This window comes from Rhinolophus sinicus, linkage group LG02 (genome assembly GCF_036562045.2).
Source record: "Rhinolophus sinicus isolate RSC01 linkage group LG02, ASM3656204v1, whole genome shotgun sequence".
Lineage (NCBI taxonomy): Eukaryota > Metazoa > Chordata > Mammalia > Chiroptera > Rhinolophidae > Rhinolophus > Rhinolophus sinicus.
In genome coordinates this window covers 305,324-329,599 of record NC_133752.1, presented here as the reverse complement: position 1 = coordinate 329,599, position 24,276 = coordinate 305,324, and the positions used below count along the sequence as shown (strand labels likewise).

Below are 24,276 nucleotides of genomic sequence, written 5' to 3'. Positions count from 1 at the left end.
GGTGCCGGCTTTTGGGTTCAGACAGACAGATGACCAAATTAACAACTGCCCATGACAAGGTAACTGGTGGCCCCTGAACTTTTTGCATCGACACAGGGTGGGCAGGTCTGGGGGAGCTAGAGGGGTTATGGGCTTTGTCTTCCATCTGTCCTTCCAGATGCGTCCCCTCCCCCACCTGAGCCCAGGGCAGCCCAGAGGGAGGACAGTGGGATCAGGGCTCCCAGGCCCTGGCCGAAGGTCTCTGTTCCTCACCAGGTGGGCTCCCCACACCTTTCTCTGTCTGGAAGGGTAAGTGCTCCCCCATCTGCTCTGTCTGCCCTGGAGTGGGGCGGCCCTCGGGTTCTGCAGCACCTCTTGTAGCTTCCCTGCCTCCTGCCCACAAGTCTAGTCACAGTCCCCAAATTGCCTTCATCTGAGCATGCCATCTGTTTCCTTCTGGGCCCAGACATGGAGCCAGGATGTCTGTGGGGGCGGGCACAGCCCTCAGTGGACATTATGGCCATTTCTGCTGCTGGCCAGTCTTGGCCAGGCAGCCTGGAAGCCCCACCCTAGTCCCCACTTAGCAGGGGGTCGGGGCAGTCAGCTGGGCTGCAGGAAGTGGGTGCCCCTGGGCTCTTCCTGACCCGGGCCACCCCTCGCCAGCATAGCCTCAACTCCCCTCTACAGAACGGGCGGAAGGCGGGAATGGGATTGCTGTACCTGGCGCAGCCACCAGACCCTGGTCTGGCAGGGCAGCCATCCTAATGGCCTCCTCCCGCAGCTCAGACCTGTCTGTGCCCATCCCGTTTCCCATCCGGCATCCACAGGTGGGGAGAGTGGTCTGAGTGGGAGGGGGGTGAGGACGGCTTGCTCCAGCCAGCGTCTGTCCAAAAAGGCCAATTCCAAGTCCAACATGTGGAAAGTCACTTTAAGAGGGTGAGTGGGGGACTGAAGGGATGAATAGAGCTGACGACTAACTGACGGCTGATGGTGATCCAGTCCGCCTCGGCCCCTGGCTGCCCGGGGTTCACCACTCAGCAGAGGCTCACAGTCACTAGACAGCGGTGGCCCTCATGGGGCAGGGACCTCCAGGTATTTTACAGGGTTTGAGAAGGGACCTGGCCGGGCCCAGTAGTCCACCGCTCGAACCCGGTAGAAGCCAGAGACGACAGCTGTGTCTGGGGACACAAAGGTACAAGCGTGATCTTGAATGTGTGCCCCCTGAACCCACCCCAAATCCCTGACTCCAGGCTTCGCAAGGTCCCGGGCCCCACCCCACAGGGCACTGTGCTGAGGCCCGGTAGTGAGTGGAGGACACACCTGGGCTATACACAAAGATATTAAAAGTCGACGGCTTCCTGCTGATAGAAGCGTATGCATGACCATCCCGCGAGAATTGGATTTCATATGTCCACAGGCACCTGGGGAAGGCCAGTCAGAACCAGGGCTGAGGTCCAGGGGGGAGGCTGGGCAGGGCCCACAGAGAGCCCTACTCCCTCCAGCCCCGTGGGCATGCTTCCCGCAGTGATGAGGGGAGGGGCTGGAGCCCAACTGCGACCTGCAATGTCCCCTGTAGGTACCCCCACACTGCATCAGAGAGGGGTGACACTCTGGGTTACCTGTGGGGGCAGGTATGTGAGGAGTGCACGACCTGCGGAGTGATGAGGGTGGAGGGTTTGGGCACAGAGTGGAGTAATCACGTGGGCACCGTGCCCAGAGGAGCTGGGGGTGAGCGCCTGGGTGGGGACCAACCGGCACATGCCAGACGGGACAACCACACTCACGCACTTGGAGGCCATGCGCTCATCCGACCAGACCAAAAGCAGCTGCCTGTGGGTCAGGGGCAGAGTGCGGAGCCGGGTCACCTGGGAAGAGGGAGGAGCAGTGACAGGGGTGCGGGGTGGGTGGGGAAGGTGGGGTCAGGGTGGGCTGCCACTTGCCTGGCCTGGCGGCTCTGCGGGGCGCGCGCACACGTGCACCAGCAGCAGCGAGGGCAGTGGGAGCTCGGGCTGCAGCGTCAGGCGGCCGCCGGGGGGGAACGGGCGAGGCGCTGTGGCCACAGGGCCCTGGGGACAGGCGCAGGTACTCAGGGCCCTCGCACCTCTGGAGCAGCCCTGCCCCGCCCCTCACCCCACCCGGCCCGCGGACCTCGGCCTCACGCATGCGTCGGAACTGCTCTGGCGAGGGGAATACCGGCCGGCCGAGGCGCTGCCACTCGCTGTGGGGGCTACAGAGCCGGTTGTCCAAGTACAGCGTGACGTACACCAGCCCTGCGGAGTCGGACACTGGGGCCGCGCCTCGCCCGGCCGGCTACCTCCAGGCCCCACCCCGCCAGACACCCCCGCTCCCCTCCCGCCCCGGGACCCCTACTCACCTGGACCCGGGGGCACCCCGTGCAGGCGCAGGGTCAAGGGGACGCTGCGGTTGGCGTGGGCACGGGTGTCGTCGCTCACGTAGACCAGAACCGTGGCGCGCCAGGCGTCTGCGGGGCCAGTGGAGCGGTGGGTGCTGGCCAGGACCCCCACAGTGTGATTGCTGTCCTGCACAATCCCTGCCTGCGACACCTCGGCCCAGAGCTGCTCTTCGTCTGCAGGGTGTGGGGCGGTAGTCACCACACGGAGGTTGCCACCCCACCCAGGACCTGGCTTCCCACCATTTGCCCCCTTCCATTGGAGGTCCCCAGCCTGGAGGGCCCGGTCACACCACAACCTCTGTGGCCCACAGAGCTGGGGGAAGCGTGCTCCCCGCCCAGCAGGGCACCTCCATCGGGCTTCCTTGGCTACTCAGGGCCTGGAATGACAGCCCTGTGCAAGGACTCGGCCCAGTGCGACAGTCCGGCCTCGCTTGCTTCCAGGCTGGCAGCGATGCGGAACCCGCCCAGCTCACCCAGCAGGGCCAGCAGCCCCATGGCGGTGAGCACCGGCTTGCGCAGCAGCTGCACGTGGGGCGGGCGTGTGTTGTTGACCTGGAAGCGCGCGGTAAGCGTGCGCTGGGAGAACGGGTGTGGGTGGTAGCTCAGGAAGGCGTTGTCATTGCTCAGGAGCGCGTAGCGGACGGAGGAAGAGCTGGTGTTGGCCACCAGTAGGTTCTGGTGCTGCGCGATGACCTGCGGGTGTCGCGGCAGCTGGGACCACGTCGCCACGGCCACCCACCCCCACTGTCCCACCCCAGAGGAGGCCGCTCCTGTGGGCAGGTCCTGGGGGCGGGCCCACCTTCACCACCATGGCCGCGTAGGTCACGTCGGCCCTCCAGGGCTGCGGCAGGGACCAGCCCACCAGCGGGTCCGCCTCGTCGTTGTAAATGGGGGTGTCGGCGAACTTGGGGAAGAGCTGCTGTATCTGTCGCACTGCCACCTTCTCCTGCTCCAGGATGGCGATGGAGCTGCCCCCACCCTGCGGAGGCAGCGGGCCTCAGCGCGCCAGCACACCTGATCGCAGCTGCAGGGCAGGCCAGGTCCTGGGGCCCTACCTTCTTGTGGAGGGCGATGTAGTCCAGCCGCACGCCCACTTCCCCGGTGAAGAAGTTGGTGCCGTGGTGACAGTGCCCCAGGAGGCCCCAGCACAGCGGGGACTGTGGCGGGGGGTGGAAGGAGTCCCCAGGGCCACCCAGGCGCAGCTCGGGGCTGGCTGCATGGAGACCCTCGGAGCAGGCATCGTAGTAGTTAAAGAAGCCTAGTGGGACGGACCAGGGAGTTCACACCCTCACACCTGAAGGGCCGCTCCCGTCCCCTCAGCTCCACAGGACCCAGGAGGCCCCGCCCACCTTGCATCGTCATGGACACGTTGTCAAAGTCGTGGTGGTCCGGCTCGTTCCACGTCTCAAAGTTCCACTTGGAAACGTGCTCCAATCCATACCTAGCTGCAGAATGTCCCTGCTGTCACGCTGTCCCCTCCCTGGGATCCCCATCCCTACTTGCAGCGCCCAAGCTTGGGGGGTTTGGCTGTGAAGGGGCTGACTGATGTGATGTGAGCCTGGCCCTCCTCCAGCCCCCATCAGGAGGCCCTGGCCTGCAGGTCCGTGGCAGAGCAGCCAGGTGGCTGGGGTGGTGCAGGACAGCCTGCCCAGGAGCGCCCACCCGGACCCCCAGGGCCTGCCCCTGCCCACCCATGTATCTCCGGGCCAGGAGGGAGACCAGGTCCTTCCACTCCAACACCTGCTGCTTGTCCTCAAAGTCGGTGAAGTGTCCTGAGGGGCTGCCCATCAGCTCGAAGCCTGCAACACAGGAGGGTGGCTGCCCTCTGCCCACCACCCACACCATCCCCAAGCTCCCCAAGCCCCGCTCAGCCTGGGGTCCACCAGGCCAGCACCAAGGCCAATCTGTAGTGGGCAACCACTGCGGACCCAGAGGGGCCAACAGCACCTAATGGACAGAGGGCAGGGCCAGCCACTCACCCGGGAGGAGCTGGTTCTCCCTGAGAAGGTCCAGGTACCCGTCCAGGTGGGTGAAGTTGTAGTGCAGGCCCTGCCTAGCCGATCCCCTGTAGAGGGACATGCAACGTCAGGGCTGGACGAGGTGGACCCTGGGCTGGAACTGTGGCCACATCCAAGCAGGTGGGGAATCCACAAGGTGCCACAGGAGATTCGGCTCCAGACTCAGTGGGCCCCTCCCCTTGGAAAACACCAATTATGGAAGCCTAGCAGTCACTCACAGCCTGGTATGAACTAATGTGCCTGCACTAGAACTCCCACCCCAAAGCCCTCAGGGGCTCAGAACAGTTTGGGGCTCAGAGGTGGGCTGGGCAGGCAGGTCTTTTGTGAAAGGTACAACAGGATGGAGTAGAGCACAAGGCATCCTTAAGACAGCTGACCATGGAGTGGGGGGCTGCTGACAAGGGCCTGACAGGACCTGGTAGGTGCCACACCCTGCTTCTCTGTACCCCCTGGAGGCCAGGGACCCAGATTTGTCTCAGCAGTACCCTGTCCCCCCTCCCACACTCCAAGGCCACATGGACAGGCAGGAAAGGGAGGGCAGCCTCCCCACCCCATGCTCACCCCAGAATGGGTCCCAGTTCCCTTGGGGCTCATGCTGAGAGGGGATGGGCACCATCAGTCAATTACTCAAATCCCATGTGCTGTGAAGAGGATGTGACAGGGAGCAAGGGGCCAGGCAGTGAGGGCCTCCCCAAGGTAACATGTCAGCCCTCACAAGTGATGGGACAGCCTGTGCAGAGGCTCTGGGGTAGAAATGAACATGTAATTAAGCAGCAGAAAGGCAGTGAGTGGACCTCAGCAGAATATGGGTGTGCGTTGGGAGAGATGAGGTCACAGTCCTGTGACCACGGTGAGGATGGGACCCTGACTCAGGGTGAAATTGGGGTCCTTTCAGGGACCCAAGCAGAGAGGTGCCATCGCATTTTTGGTCTGCTTGTTTTCAAGACTGAATTTTTCTTACAGCAGTTTTAGATTCACAGCCAAACTGAGAGGGAGGTAGAGTTCCCATTCCCCCCACTAGGACACCTGCACAGCCTCCCCCATTACCAATGTCCCCATTCTAGGGGACATGTGTTAGGACTGATGAACCTGCATTGACACGTCATCATCACCCAGAGTCCATAGTTGACATTAGGGTCACTCTTGATTCTGTATGTTCTATGGGTTTGGAAAGATGTGACATGTATCCATCATCACAGTGTCACACAACAGTCTCACTGCCCCAAATCCTTAGTGCTCTCCCTATTCATGCCCCCCTCCACCCCAAACTCCTGGCACACAGGTCTTCAGTCCCCACGTTTTGCCTTTGCCACAATGTTTTGAAAGGGTCCCTCAGGCTGCTAACTGAAGTCAGATGATGGTTCCCCAGGGGGAGGTGTGGTGCCCAGACCAGGTGGTGGCCGCAGAGGAAGTGAGGGGCTGAGCAGATGGATTTATGAGGTAGAGGGCACAGTATGTGTGGACAGATTTGTGGTGAGCCCCTTGGATTTCTGCTTGAGCAGCTAGACAGGCAGGGGTGCAGAGGGCAGAGGCCGGTGGGGATCAGCTGGCAGGCAGATGGGTCTCGGATTTGGCTATGGGGAGTGGACATCCAAGGGTAAACCTGGATGGGTGAGGAAGCTGGTGGCCTTCAGTCAGGCCCAGGTGGGGACGGCGGCAGGTAGAGCAAGCAGGGGCAAGCACTGAGTTTGGGGACCCAGTTAGGGGTGTTGCCACCTGAGGAGCACATGCAAGTGGGTTGGCAGGGGGCCTGAGGGCTCCCCCTGAGGACAAGCCTGCTCCATCCGTAGATCTGAGGGAGGAAGGCAATAAACGGTGAGAGGGCCTGTAATGTGGAAGCAAGGTTTGTCCCACGTGTGCAACGGTGGGGGGGGGGCGAGGGAGCACCGTGGAATCAGACCCTAATCTGCTCTTGGTCTGTCAGTCTCCATCCCATGACACAGCCTGGCCAGCCCAGCTTTCTCTCCCAGACACAGTGAGGATCTGGACAAGTCAACACCTCCCTTCCAGGTCCTTCTCACCCCACTCCTCACTTCAAACAAGGTCAAGGCAGAGCCTGGGCCTGGCCTTCAAAGTCCACCCAGGGGCCCGAGTCCGGCCACCACACACAGGTGCCTCCCGCTCCTCTGGGGCCACACACCCTGCATGCCCTTGCTGGCCCCTCTGCAGGGGCTGTGTCCACCTTCTGCCGGCAGCAGGATAGGCATGTGCACAAGGACCCACCTCTTCCCCATCCCTCCCATCCAAAGGTTGTGACCTTTGGATGGGAGGGGCGGTGGCGGGTGGGGGAGAGGTGGGTCCTTGTGCACATGCCTGCAAAGAAATAAAACTTAACAAGCACTTGGGTAAAAAGTAAATGGGTGCAAAAGACAGATGGGTTCCAAAGTCCCACAAGTGGTGGGGTAGTGGTGGGGGTGCAGAAGGGGGGGAGAGCGGAGCTGGGTGAAGAGCTGGTGCAAGCAATGGGTGACCAAACGGGAAGTGTGAGCATAGGAGCATTTTCTGCACAGATCCTGGCCACACTGGGCTGACAGGCGGGGAGCACAGCAGGCCGCTGCTTGCTTACTGAATGCTGGTCCCTGCTCAGTGCTGTGGGCCAGAGAGGCCCCAACGGGGAAGCCCCAGCCTATCACCCTGGGTAAACGTGAGTGTCAGCTGGCTCCATCAGCCTGGGCAGCCAGCAATGCGGGGGTGGGGGTGTGGGACAGTACACCTGACCCCAGGGCCCAGGAAACCCAAAGGGAGTGGGGGCTAAGGAACCCCGGAGCAGTTCTTGGGCCACACTGTCGGTGCCCCTGGCCCAGTCGGGAGGGGAAATGGTGCTGTACATTCCAAGATGGGCGGGAGGGTTGGGGGTTGGTGAGCGGTGAGTTGAAGTGCGCAGCCCACCCCAGCTCTCCCCCTGCAGAAAGGCCTGAATCACAGTCGCAGACCTGGCCAGCAATCACCCCCAAGGGTCAGTGTATCTTGCCACCCCACAAAGGGTCCAATCTGGGCGCGAGGCACCAGCGGGGTCGCCTCCCATTTCTGGCCTGGCACCTGGGCGCGGGCCGCACAACCGCCTCATTCACCGCGCGCCTGCGGCCGGTCGGGCGGCACCAGAGCCCTCCCCTCCCAGGCCTGAGCGCGTGCGCCGCGAAGACACAGCTGAGCCCGGGTCTGGTAAGTGTTCGCGTGCGCGGGGCGGGGATCTGGGCTGCAAGTGCATGGGGTGTGAGGACCGATCAGCGCGTGCTCGTCAGTGGGGGTGCCGAGTGGGGCGCACGCGCGGGGCCTGGGTTCGGGGTGGAAACCCAGGCCGCGCGTTCCGTAGCAGAGGGATGGCGGGGAGAGGAGTGAGCGGCAGGGACCCTGGCCGCGCATGCTGACGGTTGATGAGCAAGGGCCGCGCTGCAGCCGCGGTCCCGGGAGGGGAGGGAGGGTGCTGGGCTCGTGCCGCTGGCGGAGAGGCGGGTCGGCCTGGAGCCCTGCAACTTCTGGAACCCTAGAGGGCACGCAAGAGTGGCCGGATCTTCGGGAGAAACTCGGGTCCGGTTCTCAGAGCCCTGGGATCCAAATGGGCTGTCTGCCGGCCTTTTAATTGTAGAGATAGTGTTTCCTTTCCAAATAAGTGTACTTAACCATTTAAAACAAGAGCCTTAAAGACGAAAATTAAGGAAACAACCGTGTGGCATGGGACTTGGCAGGAGGCCAATGAGGATGGCTGCAGCAGGTGGGAGGTGCTGGACACCCCGGACGCCTGCCACTGCCAGAGTCTGCACTCAGTGGGCCCATCGGGTGGGGGGAAGTGGGCTACAGGCACTTGCTCACGTGCCTGGCCAGAACACAGGATGGTGCAGAGGGACGGTGTCTGTGGGTGTGTCCTAGACCCCAGGGGTCCTACAATCCTCTCAAAGGGCAGATGTGACCTCAACTGTATTTCTTCACCTGCTTTGGACAAATAGCCTGGGTAGAAGCTGGGGAAGTATGGGGCCCAATCCATGCCACCGAGGGCAGCCACGGCTGGGCCCTGACAGTGTAGCTGACAGGGTGTTGGCGCTAGGTGCTGTGCGCACTGAGAACAGCCCCTCCCCTAAAGAGCGCCACCTGCCAGGAATCCCAGCACAGGTTATACAAACCCAGAGAGCCTCTGAAAATCCCTGCCCCCCCATTGCTGGGGGGAAGGAGGGGTTTCCTCCTACATTAGGTTTCCCCCAAGTCCCCCCACCGCCCTGTTCTGTACCAACACCCAGCACACCTGCACGTGTCTGCACCGGCCACCACTGCTCTGTGCACCCAGGGGCCCTCCATGCCACTGAGCTCCCGCCCTGTTCCCCATCCCACACCCCTTTTCGGTAGCTGGGTAAAAAGAGAAGATAAGCCTTTAATGACACCTCAGTAGCTGCCCTTCCCGCTGCACTTTGCCATTACCCGGCCCCCCGCCCCCCAATGTACCTTATCTGCCCCAAGTTGAAGCCTGAGGCCCTGAACTGCTGACTCACCCTGCCGGCCCTCCCTCGGGGCAGGGTCCAGTAAACCACAGCTCCTGGTCTGGGCAAACAGCCCCCCTCCCAAGGCCTAATGGGTCCCAGGCCAGAGTGGGGGGGAAGGAGAGGGAGGCCCCAGCTCTGACTTGAGAGCACTGGGAGAGAGTTCAGGGCCCAACACAGACTCTTCAAGGACAAAGAGTCAGATCTGGAGAGGTGCAGATGGCATCGCAGGTGGGGGGCCGGACCCTCACCCACCCAGTCTCAGGCCGTCCCCACTTCCAGGCACCACTCCCATCCTTGGCCCCAAATGGGGCTCCTAGTCTCCCCACCCAGGCTCACCAGATTCGGGGCCAGGGCAGGGCGTGCAGGGCCTGCAAAGTGGGGCTGTATGGCTGGGCCAGGGTGGGAGCTCCTCAATCTCACTGTCCCGTCCCGGGGGATGGAGCTCTGCAGGACAGTTGGCTGTTGATCTTAATTCCTGCTTAGCATCTGACAGCTCTTGTGAGGACGGGAGAAGCAGGACCAAGCCAGGCTGCCCATGGTGCCAGGGCCTCTGGGGACATTAGCCAGGCCAGCTTGGCCTTCCAGCCCCACCAAAGGGACCCACCTGGGCTTCAGCCCCAACGTGATGGGCCCCTTCTCACCCACTTCTTCACTTTAAAGGTGAGGGACTGAGATTCTGAATAATCACTGTAAAAACAGCAGCTTGCCCTTCGTTTATCACTTGTGGGGCACGAGGGGAACTGTGTAAAGCTCTCATTTACCTCCTGCCAGCCCTACAGGGCAGGTCCCGACTCCTTAGAGGAGAGAATGCAATGAGGACAGGCACCTGCCCACTCAGAATCGGGGTCAGCACTGGGCTGGAATCCATACCCAGGACCCCCATCCTCACAGCAAGGAGGGCACACCTGCTAGTAACTGTGTCCTGGCACCTGTCACACACACACACACACACACACACACACACACACACACACATACACACACATGGCAGCCTTTTCACACAAGGACACCGAACAGAGGCTGGAATGTGGCTGCCTGTGGCTGAGCTGGCTCGGGTTCACCCCCGCTCATGCTCCAGCACGGACCAAACCCACCCCTGAAAGGGCAGGGAGGGTGTGCAGGGATGGGCTGAGGAGACCAGCCCCTCCCTTGGTCCCCTCTGGTCCATGCCCAGCCTCCAGGGCCCTGGGGGCCAGAGTGCTCAGCCCCAGAGCCAGAGGGTCACATAGTTCCTGTGCCTGTCCTAGGACTAGCCAGGTTCCTGAGCCTTGACTGCCAAAAGGACCCCAGAACCCAAGCATCCTGCTCCAGGCACTTGCTGCCCCCACTGCATCTCTCGCACTGCAGTCCTGTTGCTGGGGGACTGGGAGCTTTTCAGAGGCCACACAATGTAATTATTTGTGAGCCTCTAATTACAGTACAACTCCCCCAGTTAGCAGCTCAGGCAACACTTGTCTGGGGAAACGTGTGAGTCAGCAATCTTTGGGGTAAATCACTTAACTGCAAGCCCAGCACGGCTAAGCAATCAGATGCTGACCACAGAGCACTGCCTGCCGGTCAGTGCCAGGCCTGCCAAGGCCCACTCCTGGCGCCAGCTCTGTGCCCGAGCTATTCGCACTGCCCCTCCACTAACAGAATCCAGGGGGACTCTGGGGTCCAGCCAGCCAGCAGAGACACAGGCTCGGGGGTTCTGGCTCTTCTGCGAGGCTCTTTCTCCGAGCTGCCAGCCTCAGGGCCCACCATGCAGAAGTGCTGAAGGGACCGCCAGAGAGGACCTCGGTGGTTTGGTGGAGGGGCCTCAAGTGTGGGTGATGGAAGGGCCTGCGCTTGGACGAGAGTGCAAAGGGAGCAGCAGGGCCGCGGTCTGGCCACACGTGTCTGGGTCTCTGTGACACCCTCTGCCCCAGCACATTCCACTGCCCCAGCACGCATGCCTGCTTCTCCACTGCAGGTTTTCCCGCTGGACCTGGTACCCCAGGATGGACGTGTCCCCTGAGCTTGTGGGACATGGCGGGGGGCTGATGCTGGTCCGCCGGCGGCCTCGGGCACCCCGGGGCCTGCGTGAGACTCTGAAGGCCAGGCTGCGGCGCAGCTGTGTGTGCAGCGTGCAGGGGGCGCGGGCACTGGTGCAGGACCTCCTGCCAGCCACATGCTGGCTGCGCACCTACTGCCCGCGGGAGGACCTGGCAGGCGACGTCCTGTCTGGGCTGGTCATTGGCATCATCCTGGTGCCCCAGGCCATCGCTTACTCGCTGCTGGCCGGGCTGCAGCCTGTCTATAGTCTCTACACATCCTTCTTTGCAAACCTCATCTATTTCCTCATGGGCACCTCGCGCCACATCTCCGTGGGCATCTTCAGCCTGCTCTGCCTCATGGTGGGGCAGGTGGTGGACCGTGAGCTCCTGCTGGCCGGCTTTGACCCTGCCGAGGACGGCTTGGGGCCCAGGGACAACAGCAGTGCCCCCAACGCCTCAGCTGCCACGCTGGCGCTAGGGCTGCAGGACTGCGGGCGGGACTGCTACGCCATCCGCGTGGCCACCGCCCTCACGCTGGTGGCTGGGATTTACCAGGTAAGGAGCTGACCTCATAGGGCCTGCCCACTGGAAAGGCTGAGCCTGGGGAAGCAGAGGCTTGGGGCCTCGAAGGACGGTGGCTTTAACCCCAAGAGGACACCCCAGCCCGGGGAGCCTATCCAGCCAGCTGCAGCCTGGGCAGGGCTAGGTGGCTCAAGTACAGCCCACACAGCCTCCCTAGTCTTCCTGTCCCAGGTGGGACCCTGGGGCGCTGCCTGCCTTTCTGTGACCTCCCAACACCCAGCCCTCTCCCATACCTGTCCAACCCAGCCCTGTGTCACCCCTCCCAGGGGCCACCCTGAGTCCCTCCCATTGGCTCCAGGTCTCCAGAGTGAGGAGGTACCACTCATGGGGGTAGGAGGAGGAGCTGGGTGGGCTCGTGCTAGTAACAGTGTGTCCTGGCACCTGTCTCTCTCTCACACACACACACACGGCAGCCTTTCCACACAAGAACATAGAACAGAGGCTGGGATGTGACTGCCCGGGGCTGAGCTGGCTCGGGTTTGCCCCCGCTCATGCTCCAGCACGGACCAAACCCACCTCCTGGAAGCGTAGAGCCCTCTATGCTGACAATACTCTGCCCACAGGTCTTCTTGGGCCTCCTCCGGCTGGGCTTCGTGTCTGCCTACCTCTCACAGCCACTGCTTGACGGCTTCGCCATGGGGGCCTCGGTGACCATCCTGACATCCCAGCTGAAGCACCTGCTGGGCGTGCGGGTCCCACGGCACCAGGGGCCGGGCATGGTGGTCAGCACGTGGCTGAGCCTGCTGCACAGTGCCGGGCAGGCCAACCTGTGCGACGTGCTCACAAGCGCCGTGTGCCTGGCCGTGCTGCTGGCCGCTAAGGAGCTCTCGGACCGCTGCCGGCACCGTCTGAAGGTGCCCCTGCCCATGGAGCTTCTGGTCATTGTAGTGGCCACGCTCGTGTCCCATCTCGGGCAGCTCCATGAGCGCTTTGGCTCCAGTGTGGCTGGCGACATCCCCACTGGTTTCGTGGCCCCGCGGGTGCCGGACCTGTGGCTGATGCGGCGTGTGGCACTGGACGCCGTACCCCTGGCCCTTGTGGGCTCCGCCTTCTCCGTCTCGCTGGCGGAGATGTTCGCACGCAGCCACGGCTACTCGGTGCGAGCCAACCAGGAGCTGCTGGCCGTGGGCTGCTGCAATGTGCTGCCCGCCTTTTTCCACTGCTTTGCTACCAGCGCCGCCCTGGCCAAGAGCCTGGTGAAGACGGCCACTGGCTGCCGCACGCAGCTGTCCAGCGTGGTCAGTGCCGCTGTGGTGCTGCTGGTGCTGCTGGCACTGGCACCTCTGTTCAGGGACCTGCAGCGCAGCGTGCTGGCCTGCGTCATTGTCGTCAGCCTGCGAGGGGCCCTGCGCAAGGTGATGGACGTCCCACAGCTGTGGCGACTCAGCAGGGCGGATGCGCTGGTCTGGGTGGCCACGGCGGCCACCTGTGTGCTGGTCAGCACTGAGGCGGGGCTGCTGGCCGGCGTGCTCCTGTCGCTGCTCAGCCTGGCCGGCCGCACACATCGCCCCCGCGCAGCCCTGCTCGCCCGCATAGGGGGCTCCGGCTTCTACGAGGACGCCGCGGAGTTTGAGGGCCTGGTCCCTGAGCCCGGGGTGCGGGTGTTCCGCTTTGCAGGGCCCCTCTACTACGCCAACAAGGACTTCTTCCTGCGGTCCCTCTACAGCCTCACGGGGCTGGATGCAGGCCGCGCGGCCACCAGGAGGAAGGAGGAGGGCCCAGAGGCAGGGGTCAGCGAGGGAGACCCCGCCGAGGACAAGGACCTGGGCCCGGTGAGCAACACAGCTGCACTGATGCCCACAGCCCCTGGTTTCCGCACGGTGGTCATCGACTGTGCCCCACTGCTGTTCCTGGATGCAGCCGGCCTGGCCACACTGCGGGATCTGCGCCGAGACTACGGAGCACTGGGCATTGACCTGCTCCTGGCCTGCTGCAGCCCCTCGGTGAGGGACGCCCTGAGGAGAGGCGGCTTCCTCCGGGAGGACCAGGGGGACGTGGATGAGGAGGGGCAGCTGTTTCACAGTGTGCACAATGCTGTACAGGCAGCCCGGGCCCGCCACAGGGAGCAAGCACCCCCCGACTCCACCATCTAGGAGAGCCACCAGGCCCACTTCCTCCCAGAGCCCACACACACATTCTTAGTCCGATTACCCAGACTGACCCTTCTGGGAGCCTGTGCCGTGTTTGCCCTGGAGGGACCAGGGAGCCCCGACTGGGATAGGGTGGACGCCACTGTGAACACAGACAAGGACCCAGAGATTCCAAGAACCACACCTATAGGACAAATGCCACCACGGTGCGAAGCTGGGCCCTGGTGCTGGGTGGCTGTGGGGCCAGTTCGACACTCAGTGTCGCCATCTTATTTGAACAAGGGCCCCGATGCCATCATGTGGCCTTCAAGGAGCCAGAAGGATGCTGGTCCCTTAGCCCCCACAGCTCCCGCCCCACCGGGTGAGAGCTGGTAGCTCTGGCTGAGTGTGAGGGTCTCTCTGCCTCTGGAAGCTGCGCAACACACATACCCAAGTGTTCCTTACACCTCGGTGCCTAGGCCCCTGCTGGGTCGTGCAGGACAAAGGGGGCGTGGCCAACACAACCTTGGCTCAGCCCTCAGTCACCGAGGCCCTGCAGAGGCCAACCCGCAAGTACCCAGCACGGGGCACCTACTGCACACTCGCTGGAGCTGGGTCCAGCCTCAGTGCCAGAGCAGCGGAGCACCAGCCTGACCCTGAGCCTCCAGGTGACCTCCGGCAGGAAGCCAGCTGTGCCTGCCCCTGGGGCTGCCCCAGCACCCAGGGCCTCCTCGAGCCAGGGAGCACGTCTTTCCTCCTGCCCTCCCCACAGGACGCTTTGCTGAGAAGTGTAGGGGCCATGGCTCCTCAGAGCAGGACTCCCCCCCTCCGCCCCTCGTGCCCCCACCACTGCACTGCACTGTCCTCCACAGTGGACACAGCCTCCTCTCAGCCTGTCTTCAGCTCCATAAAGCGGGCTCTGCCGCCCCCCCAGGCTGCCTCCGCCCCCCATCACCCACCTGGCCGTGATGAGGTCCAGCAGCCAGTGAGTCCGGACCTGCTCAATGCCACCATGAGGCACGGCGCCCACATACGCCAGGTTGAGCTGCTGGTCCCAGCGGAGGTCATACTGGTCAGCTTGGCTGTGTGGCAGTGGGGGGCTGGGGACAGAACAAGGATGTGGAGCATCAGTCACCGTGGCTGGGGTCCACAGGGCAGCCTCAGTACACACTGCACACCTACAAAGCCAGGGCCTGGGCCTGCCTGGGACACTTGGCTCTGGCAGGCGGACCGGGGAGTCTCTGCCGGTGGAGTTTTCCATCCTTCATGTAATAAAATGACCTCTCACGCCAGGCATGTTATGAAGTCTCATGTTTATGGGGGTCGGGGGCTCTCAGAGGAAAGAGAACCAATCCCCTCTGCTCCTTGTCCCATCAGTACAGAGCTCAGCTCGAAACCTGACAGAGGGGGTCGGGCACACAAGGTTGGGGGACAGGTCCCACTACAGGTACATTCCAGATGGCTGGGGCTGCCCCCTGGAAGGGTTCTGGTCTGCAGCCAAGAGCAGTGCCCGGAGCCACATCCCTCCCCAGAGTCTGGGCTGTCTCGGGCTACCGCCAGACCTGGCCACCATGCAAAGTCAGGGTCTGGCCCCAGGCCTCCACCACCCGGGGCCCCCCTCCGCTAGAAAACAACCGCCGGACCCCAAACACCACATGGACCAGCCGGACAGAGAGGAGATCCCCCCACTCTGACGGAGGGTGGACCCTAGAGGAAGCAGCGAGCCGGCTAGGGCGGCCTTCCTCACTTCGCAGTGCCTACTGAGCGCCATGGCGGGAGGAGCCTAGGTCTCTCCACAAGCGACAAGGGGGTCCCAGAGGCCTGGGGCGGGGTGCGCAGCCCAAGTTTAGGCGGAGCGCGGCGGGAAAGAGGCGACATGGGCCGATCGAGCGTCGGTTTCTCCGCGTGTGGGCTCACCAGAAGCCTGTGCTCCTCCAGAAGTGCCGCAGGGGACTCACCACGCGGGCTGCGTCTACGCGCACCAAGTTCGGGGGCTCGGCCAAGGCGGCCCGGGGCGCGATCAGCAGCGCCGCCAGGAGCGTGAGCAGCGCGGCGTGGGGGCGCGGGGAGCGCACGGCAAGGGCGCGCATCGCCGGGGTACGGCACGGGGCCACCCCCAACCCCTGCAGGCCCGCCGGGTCCTCTGCGCTCCCGGAGCCGATTTCTGCGCCACGCCGGCGGGTTCCGCCTCCGGGTCGCGCGCCACGTGACCACCACCGCCGGGCGGGTGCTTGGAACCCCGGAGGGTTGGGACTGGGGCGGGGCTTAGGTAGGCCGGGTAAGGCGTGTGGGCGGAGGGAGTGCCCAAAGGTGAAGATCCAGGCGTGGGCACTGGGCTGTGGGAGTGGACGGGCCATGGAGGTGGGCGTGTGAGCGTGGGCATGAGAGGGGCTTAGGTGGACTGGTGGGTTGTGGGCGAGGCGGGGCGGGGTCGTGGGTGGGGTTTAGGTGGGCTGGGGAACTTGGAACGCTATCCCTCTGGCAAACTCCTCCCCACACCTCCTCCCCAGCAGACGGGGATGATAGTCCTGCATCGCCAGCCGTGAGGACCGAGGGGCTCCTTGTGCCGGACCCCCGTAGAAGACAGTTCTTTTAGTCCGCGGCACGAAGGAGAGCCGCCGTCCTGTGGATGCATCGGAGGTCGCCCTGGAGACCGGGAGGTGCCTAATGTTCGGGTCAAGCGGCTACTTGCTGGCTCGCGCGGCAAAGAGGTGGTCACATGTGGGACACATTTGGAAGGCGCAGCGCTAGGACTCACCGGCTGTGGGATGTGGGGGTGGGAGGGAAAGAGCACAGTCAAAGGTGATCCTAGGCTTTCGGCTGGAGGGTGTGTGTGTTGGGGGGGGAACACGGCGTTTTCTGAAAGTGGGGCTGTCACAAAAGCACAAGAGTGGTCGGAGACAAGCTGCCTTTGAGAAGCGAAGTGGACATTTCTAGTAGCAGAGAGCGGATGGCCTGGCCTGGGTGTGAGAGGAGGGGGCGTCGCAGTGTGTTTATATTTTCAACTGTACATATCCGCCGAGGTGCTACAGCCTCACGTCTGTCCCTGCACCGTCTTCTCAGACAGCAGAGCTCCACCCTGGAGTCAGCCAGTGTCCCAGTCCCTTAGGTTGGTGACAGAAGAGTATTTGAAGTGATAAAAGTTGGTAATTTTCTAAGAGCGATGGAAACATCAGCTGCTGAATCAGGATGTGCTGTGTAGGTAGGAGAACCACCTAGAAAGCGGATGCCTCGGTGGTGAAGGAGTGCTGAGGCCACAGGCAGGGTCTTCAGGCAGCTCCCTGGAAGACCTGCTGCCTCCGCTATGCAGAGCAGAGAGCCGCTGAGACCACGACAACGAAGTCCTGAAAGGAAATGGCTGCAAACGTAGAATTCTAAATCCAGCAGAAAGTATGCTTCAAAAATGAAAGCTAAGTAGACATGTCAAAGAAACAAACCCTAAAACAGTTGTCGTGAAGGTGTCTGTGAACAGGAGGGAAGGGGACGAAAGAGAGAGGGTGTGTCACAGAAAAGCCTAGTGAAGAGTGACTTGTAAAACAAAAATAATGATGTCTTGTGGGGCTTACAATATGTCCAGAGAATTGGAATGTGTGACAATAGCATAGAAGTTTGGGGGGGGGGGGTTGTGCATTGTGTGTGATTGGCTGGTTCCCAGCTGTGTCCACTGTCCTAACCCCCAGGGCCTGTGCAGATGACCTTACTTGGTAAGGGGACTTTGCAGGTGTTATTAAGGTAAGGATCTTGAGATGGGGGGATTATCCTGGATGATCCCAATGAGCCCCAAATGTCATCATGGCATCCTTGTAAGGGGGACTAGATGTGGAAGCAGCCATGGGATGACCACAGAAGACAGAAGACCGCTGTGAAATGTGTGCTCGGGGTTGGTCTTAATCCATATGCTGAGACAGCAGACACAGAGATGTTTGTCGTGAAGGGAGACATTGTAGTCACAGGTCCCTGGAAACAGGAGGCTGGGCCACATGGAGAGGCAGGAGAGGGCTTATTTTCTCTAGGTTCAGTTCCTAGGGGATTGGACCTGCAGAGACTGCCCTCCCAGGGCTCGCCAGTCCCTACAGATGGCCAAGACTCCCTTGTGAGCATCTTTGATTCCAAACTAACCTGGCCAGAGCCCACGCTCCACCCGCTCCTCACCTCATCCTCAGATACGGAGCCAACATCCCCTTGCCCCAAATTACCCCAGGGCCAGGCAGTGGCCAACTAGGGACCGCCCTATCGCCCAGGCCACTGAATCATCCGTTCAATTCTAACCTTCCATGTACCTATGCCGCCTCACCTACTCCTTCCTGTAAAAACCCCAACCCAGGCTCTGGGCCACGTTCTCTTCACTCCTGCTTCTGCTCCTGCCCCAAACTGGGGTTTCCTTGTGTGGCCCTGCGTGGCATGGGGTCCCCCTCCTCTTGGGAACTGTGAGCAGTACCTTCTTCCTTCAAAGGCATTGTCTCCGTTTCTGTTACCATCTGATGAATACAATCCTGGGTACACGTTAGTACATGTAATGCTGCTGCCTTGACGATGGAGGAAGGGCCACACATGTGGGAATGCAGGGGACATGGCTCTAGAAGCTGGACAGGGCCAGCAGTTGGCCTCAGGCGGGCATGGTCCTGCCTGCACCTTGCACATGCATGGAGAACATGTGCTATCGTAGACAGGCCCGCAGAGCCAGAGCGGTGCAGACAGCATGGCACTGGGCACCTCAGGGACACAGCAGGTCCACACAGTCACTTGGGTTCACAGAGGGCCTCAGTCGTATGGTCTTATGGTTTTGTAAAATTGGCAAAACTAAGACACTGTGACCACAGCGGTCCCCACACTATCTCAGAGTCCCTCTGTCACACTTCCCCTCTTGGTGGGGTGGTACTGGAGAGGTGGGACACTTTCAGGATCTGGCCAAGGGGAAGTCAAACTGTGGAAACATCAGCTGGGGTTTAGGGGAGTGTTGATGTCGTTCCCAGTCATTTCTGTGCGTGGCAAACTCAGAGTCAGACATCCTGGTACAGAAAGCAGCTTCCAGGAACACCCATGGCAGTTAAGCAAGAGGAGTGAATTACACCATCTTTTGGGAAGGGATTAAACATCCTGCTGATTTGACAGGAAATGCTGACATCGACAAGATAACCTAGAACCTCACAGCGGTGTGACAAGGCCGTGAGGTAAAAGGGTTCATCGGATCAGTAGGGGCATCTTAGATTAGCCACAGCATAGGAAAGGTCACCTGACACTTTCCAGCTGACAAATGAACACAGTTGTCAAAGTCCTCTCCAAACTGGACAGCAGTCTTAACAATACATGTCTGTTGGAAGCTATTCTAAGAAGCTCGTGGGAGCATTTGATGGAAGTATTGTTTGCCTGTAGTTAATAAGCGGGATGAGGAAGCAGTTAGAGCTACGCAGAAATGGTCAGACCTGGATTTTCCTTCTTAAGATATTCCTGCACTCCACTTTTTCACAAACAGAGAAAGGTATGTGCTCAAGTCCTGTTTCCTTAGAAGTCAGCGGCACTGGGAGTCCATAGAAAACGCTGCTCACCAGCAGCATCGCTGCATAACTCTCCAAATGAGCGGCTGGTCAGTCCTGGGGCCTGGCCCTTACCCCTGACCTGTGACCTGGCTGAAGGCAAGTCCGAGGGCTAGGTGGTGCTGAGGACACAAGCAGAGAGTAGTGAACCCAGGAGCTCCCAGTCGTTTGGATTGAGGTTCTGAGCAGGGGCTGGAGGTTGGCAGTGAGTTGAATGTTCCAGGACCAGGGACTCAGCCCCAACACACTGACCTCTCCTGCAGTCTGAGGAGTCCCATGGGAAGGGTTCCTTTCCCCGATCCCCCTGCCCCAGGGTCTTCGCTCTGTTTTCTCTGCTGCGGTTGGGCCAGCTCCTCCTAGTCATTCCCCTTGGCTCCGTTTCTCCGCAGATGCTCGGTTAACAGTTTCTAGACAGGTGAGGAGCCCTCCTGGGATTGGGGGCGGAGTCTCCGTCCACCTTCTCAGGACCTGCTCCTCTTGTCTTCAAACGTGGTCCCTGGCACCACCGTCCCTCTCTCCAGAGTCCACTCCTGGAATCCCCCTCTGCGCAAAAGGCTGCCTCTCCATCGGTCTCTCCCTCCGTGCAGACGACGCTACGAGCAGGCAGAGCACACTTCCAGGCACTTCGTAGCATTTGTGGTCATTACGCCCTCTCCCGGGATATTATCGTCGCCCGGCTGCATCCCCCGCCCCGTTTTTCTCTCCCTCTGGGACCCCGAGGCCCCCCCCTTCCCCCCCCCGCACCCATGGGAGCCAGTTCCATCGAGGCCCTGCAGCCTCTGCTCGCCCTGCCAGGGTGGGGGCCTGACTGGACTGTAACCCACAACTACATGGCAGGGACCAGAAGGGTCCCCAGCAAGCCCCTTTGCACACGACATCCAACTCGGCCACGAGCACTGCAGCCCAGGGTCAGTGCTGGCGGGCGATGGGGCAGGGTGACGCGCGCGGATACGTCCCCCAGCGCCGCCTGGACAAGACAAAGTTGTGCGTGCTGTAGCTGGTCCTCCGCAGAGCCTGGCGCCCCGCCTGCAGGGTCGGGTGGTAGGATTCACTGCAGCACCGGAGGCGCGGTGGGGGCAGGATTTCATAGAGGGGAGGGTGCAGGACCGCCCGGGACCGGAACGCCAGGCCAGGGCCAGGTGGGAGGGACTCGGGCCCTCATGCTTCCCACCGGAGAGCTGACGGGCGGGGGCTCCTGTAGCACCACCCGCAAATAGACGAAGCAGCAACATCCGGACGGGCTGCAGGCCCTGGCAATTGCTGGCGGGAGCCTCAGTTCCCATCTGTGGTGAGGACAGGAGCCGCGCGCCTGGGGTGCTCCGGGAAGCGCAGGGTCCACGCGCCCAAGGCCCTCTCAGCCCAGCACCATCTCCATCGCCCTCCTCCTCTGCAGTAGATGCCAGACTGGGCCCCGAGGGCAAGGACGGGGACCCTGAGGGCAGGGCTTGGACCCGCAAGCCTACCCTGGGACCCCGGGCCGTGCGGCGCGCTCACTGACTCGCCCTGCGCAAACGCGAGCCACAGGCTGGATCCGGCGTCGCGTGGGAGGCGACAGTCTGCGCAGGCGCGCGCCTGAGCTCCGCAGGTGCAAACGCTCGCATCGGTGTCGGGAGACTGCGTGCGGAGAACTGGGTCCCGGCTTTGGGCGCTGGGGGTCAGCCCAAGGCCACCAGACCTATTATCCAGCTCTCCAGGTCTCTCCACACGAACCGGCTCGGACCCCCGCTGAGACACCCGCTCCGTAGGCTGGCCCCGCCTCCCCGCCCCACAGTCCCCTCCTCCTGACTCGGGCCACGCCCCCATCCCCGGCCCCTCTTCTCAGGTCCACACCTCTAGGTTCGGGTTCCCCAGACCCCGCCCCTGCAGGTCCCACTTTACTGCCTCATCCCGATCCCCGGTCCCCAATCCTATCGTCGCAGGCCCCGCCACCGTCGGCCCCGCCTTCCCAGGCCCCGCCCTGCCTACCGCTCCAGGCCCCTCCCCACAGGCCACACCCCGCTGGGCCTCGCCGATATGCCCCGCCCCACCGCCAGGCTCGGCCCCGCCCCGAGAGTGCGCGCCTGCGCAGTGGCGGGGGCGCAGTCGGAAGCCCGGCTCAGACGGCGGGGGATAGTTAGGACCACGGCTTCTCTCGCCTGCTGCGGGGACCCGGCTCTCGTCCGCCGCCGGGGCTCGGGCCCCCCGGGCCGGGATGGAGGCGGCGGCTGAGCCTGGGACCCGCTCCTGGCTCGGCGGCGGCTCGCCGCTCTGGGGCAGCCCGGCCTCCAGCCCCGATCTGGGCAGCAGAGGCCGCGCTCGGCCGGGGCCGGGGCCCGGGCCAGGGTCCGGGCCGGGGTCAGGGCCAGAGCGGGCGGGCGCCAGGACCCCTGGCCCCGCCGCGCTGGGCCACAGCTTCCGGAAAGTGACGCTCACCAAGCCCACCTTCTGCCACCTCTGCTCCGACTTCATCTGGGGGCTGGCCGGCTTTCTCTGCGACGGTGAGCGCGCGCGACCCCATTGCAGACCGCAGCCCCTGGCCCAGACGGGCGCCTCACCTCTGGCCTCTGCACTCCCAGTAATGGCTTTCCTAGGAGAGTCCCTTACCCCTTGGGGCAGGAGTGTGCGGCTAGAACCTCCCCACGGAGGTGACGAGGGCCGGCTCTGGCAGGGTTTTGGGGGCGTCAGGTGGCCGCGGCCCATCCCCCAGGTCTGCCTGGGCTTTCTCACCGGGGTGGGGATCCAGTGGGGGACGGAAGAAAGAGGGGCAGCGTGAGAGAGGGGGCAGGTGCAGTGACTGGAGGATGAGATCAGCCCACCCTGAACAAGCGGATTACTCCTCTGGACTCCTCACCCCCAGAAGCTGGGGCAGCAAAGGGCAGCAGTGTGGCTGGGCAGGTCCAGCCTGGCCACTGGCTCCTGTGCTCTGGTGCTGGTCTATTGTTGCCCTGGGTGCACTCTGCTGCCCACAGTGGACGGGTGCTAGCAGTGCCTGTACTCAGGCTCTGTGACAGCCCACCTGGGGCCTGCCATCCCAAGTTCAGCGTGCCCCAACAGGGCTCCCACCCAGCTGCCAAGCCAGCCTGGCGGGCGAGAAGGCCCTCCTTCCTCCAGTGCAAGTCCCTCCAAGGTCCGCCCTCTTCTAATCCTGCTCCCTTTTTCGGGGCAGGTGGGCTGGCCCTGGGGACGAAGCTGCCCAGGATCATGGAGGATAGTAGAGTGGGGAGCCCTTGCCCTTCTCAGGGAGACAGGCCTTTGGCTCGGGGGAAGAGGGACAACTCAATCTATGGTCTGTAGAGGCTCAGCACCTCACACAGGATGCCTCCGTCAGGGTAAATGGCATGGTTGTTCTGACCCCCCAGGGCCGCACCAGGTGGCCTGGCTAACTGGCATGGAGTGGTTATGTCTGGTTTCTCTGTCATATCGGAATTGTTGCACTGCCTTGCGTAACCCCTGGGAGTGCCAAGAGTCTCACCTAAGCTGGGAGGTGTGCTTGTGTAGGCTGTCGGCTCCAGTCTGAGGCCCTTTGAACAGGTGAGACGTGCTGAAGGCAGGGCTCCAGGTCTGAAGGGCTCAAGGACCCTCCGCCTAGCCGGACGCAGCAGCTCAGGAAGGAGGCTAGGCTTGGGGGTGATGGGAGGCCTTCACTGGGGATGCAGTGTGGACATTCTTCCCACCTCGTGGAAAACAGGCTGGTGATGTCAGCAAGCAGAGGAGTCTGACAAGGCTGTGGGAAGAAGACTCACCCCCCCCCGGCCCCCATCAGGGAGCACCCAGGATGTGTGTTGTGGGGTGATCAGGCCAGAGGAGGAAACTGGGTGCCGCCTGCCCACAGCTGCTGCCTTCTGTGGTAGAGCTGGGCTGGGTGTCTTGGAGGGGAAGCCGGAGGGGCAGTGCTCATTCCTCCTCTGTGTCCCCACTTCAAGCATCTGACGCCAGTCTGCTTCTGGAGTTTTCTCTAAACATGGCCTCAGGGCTGCTCTTGCCAGCCCGTGGAGGAGCTTGTCTGCCTCTTTCTAGGGACTGTGTGGGACGGGGCTTCCTCGAGGCCCCACAGGCACAGTTTTACCCAAGGCTGTGTTGTAGAGTTGCCCACCTGCAGCTTGTCCATCCCATCCCACCCCAGTGGGGACCCCCAGGCCCCCTGTCCTCACTGGAGCCACCCCTGTTGCATGTGCCACCCGAGGCTGCTCTGGCCATTCCTTCTCGAGGTCTCCACACTGCTTTCCATCTTTGGGTCTGTCTCCCAGTTGACCTTTCGTCTCTCTGGGCCTCCCCACGACACTGGACCTCAGGACAGGGCAGTCTGAGTGCCCACGGCCTTGGGGCCTCTGGACTGCTCACCCCTCTGGGCAGGGCAGATGCAACCCTCACTGGGCCAGTTGGCCTGCCTGCGTTGGCGGGGTCCTGGCCCATCAGACTGGCTCTGGGTGTCGGCAGGTAGTGGGAGGGGAGATTGGGGTGTGTGCAGCTGTGGGGGAGTGAGGGAAGGCATCCTTGGCGAGGCCCTTTGAGGGGATGTGCAGAGATACCCATCTACCTGCCTACCCCTCGCAGAGACCTAAAGGAGAGCTGCATGCGGGGGCAGAGGCCCTCTAAGGACACCAGCCATGTCGTCCAGGATGGTCAGAGCCATCAGGCCCCTGCCCTCTCCCTCTGCTCTGGGCTTTCTCGAGACCAGGGGTACTGTGAGGCAGAGGGTCAGGGTGTCCCCTGGTACTTCTGGGGGGGAGGCGGTCGCTGTGGCCTCTCTCTCTCCCCATGACTGTGGGGGTGGCAGGAACCACTCTCCCTGTCACTCCCACAGTGGGATAGGCTGGGGGGGGGGTGCTGCAGCGACTCATCCATGCAGGAATTGTCCCCCATCAGCTCTGGCAGAGGGGGCCCACTGGGGTGGGCACTCTGCCCTGGCAGAATGCTGGTGGCCACCATGGCCCTTGGTGGCCTCCCGTCTGCATGCCAATATGGGGTCTCTTAATTCCAGAGTGGGACAGGGACCAACTCACATGGCTCTCCTTCCCACAGTGTGCAACTTCATGTCCCATGAGAAGTGCCTGAAGCACGTGAAGACCCCTTGTACCAGCGTGGCACCCAGCCTGGTCCGCGTGAGTACAGAGTGTGGGCTGCCACACTGCCGGGAGGGGCCGAGGGGCGGGGACAGGCTGGTGGTCAGGCCTGCTGCTGGCTTGGGAGGGAGTGTTCCTTCGTGCCTGGCTGG

The 24,276-nt window shown here is 62.5% G+C and overlaps 3 protein-coding genes across 8 annotated transcripts in view; 2 read left to right on the top strand and 1 right to left on the bottom strand.

Moving 5' to 3' along the window:
• Positions 1-893: 893 nt before the first annotated feature.
• Positions 894-15,920, bottom strand: IDUA (alpha-L-iduronidase). Of its 3 annotated transcripts, none has more exons than XR_012492143.1 (14): positions 15,466-15,920; positions 14,508-14,648; positions 4,372-4,457; positions 4,084-4,191; positions 3,742-3,837; positions 3,448-3,650; positions 3,192-3,371; positions 2,866-3,085; positions 2,354-2,566; positions 2,128-2,249; positions 1,916-2,045; positions 1,768-1,805; positions 1,300-1,400; positions 894-1,157 (listed from the first exon to the last, which is right to left on the bottom strand). XR_012492143.1 is itself a non-coding variant. In XM_074319988.1 (14 exons), exons 1-14 carry the CDS (start codon positions 15,636-15,638, stop codon positions 1,051-1,053), a joined length of 1,953 nt encoding a protein of 650 aa, XP_074176089.1. In that variant the 5' UTR covers positions 15,639-15,759; the 3' UTR covers positions 894-1,050. The 3 variants fall into 3 exon arrangements, 2 of the variants coding, with proteins under 2 accessions (XP_074176089.1, XP_074176092.1); XM_074319988.1 differs by having other exon boundaries at positions 1,768-1,844; positions 1,920-2,045; positions 15,466-15,759; XM_074319991.1 differs by having other exon boundaries at positions 1,768-1,844; positions 1,920-2,045; positions 15,507-15,745.
• On the top strand, positions 6,556-13,574 carry SLC26A1 (solute carrier family 26 member 1). Of its 2 annotated transcripts, none has more exons than XM_074319994.1 (3): positions 6,556-7,054; positions 7,319-11,452; positions 12,043-13,574. In XM_074319994.1, exons 2-3 carry the CDS (start codon positions 10,862-10,864, stop codon positions 13,570-13,572), a joined length of 2,121 nt encoding a protein of 706 aa, XP_074176095.1. In that variant the 5' UTR covers positions 6,556-7,054; positions 7,319-10,861; the 3' UTR covers positions 13,573-13,574. The 2 variants fall into 2 exon arrangements, with proteins under 2 accessions (XP_074176095.1, XP_074176096.1); XM_074319995.1 differs by having other exon boundaries at positions 6,556-7,572; positions 10,834-11,452.
• A 3,918-nt stretch (positions 15,921-19,838) lies between the features above and the next one.
• The window catches only part of DGKQ (diacylglycerol kinase theta), a 13,925-nt gene continuing 9,487 nt past the window's right edge, over positions 19,839-24,276 (top strand). Inside the window, exons 1-2 of one of the 3 annotated variants that reach the window (XM_074319968.1) lie at positions 19,839-21,559; positions 24,084-24,163. In XM_074319968.1, coding sequence (XP_074176069.1) covers positions 21,274-21,559; positions 24,084-24,163 — 366 coding nt within the window. In that variant the 5' untranslated portion in view covers positions 19,839-21,273. The remainder of the gene's footprint in view (positions 21,560-24,083; positions 24,164-24,276) is intronic. The other 2 variants (XM_074319975.1, XM_019712468.2) reach the window with 2 other exon arrangements.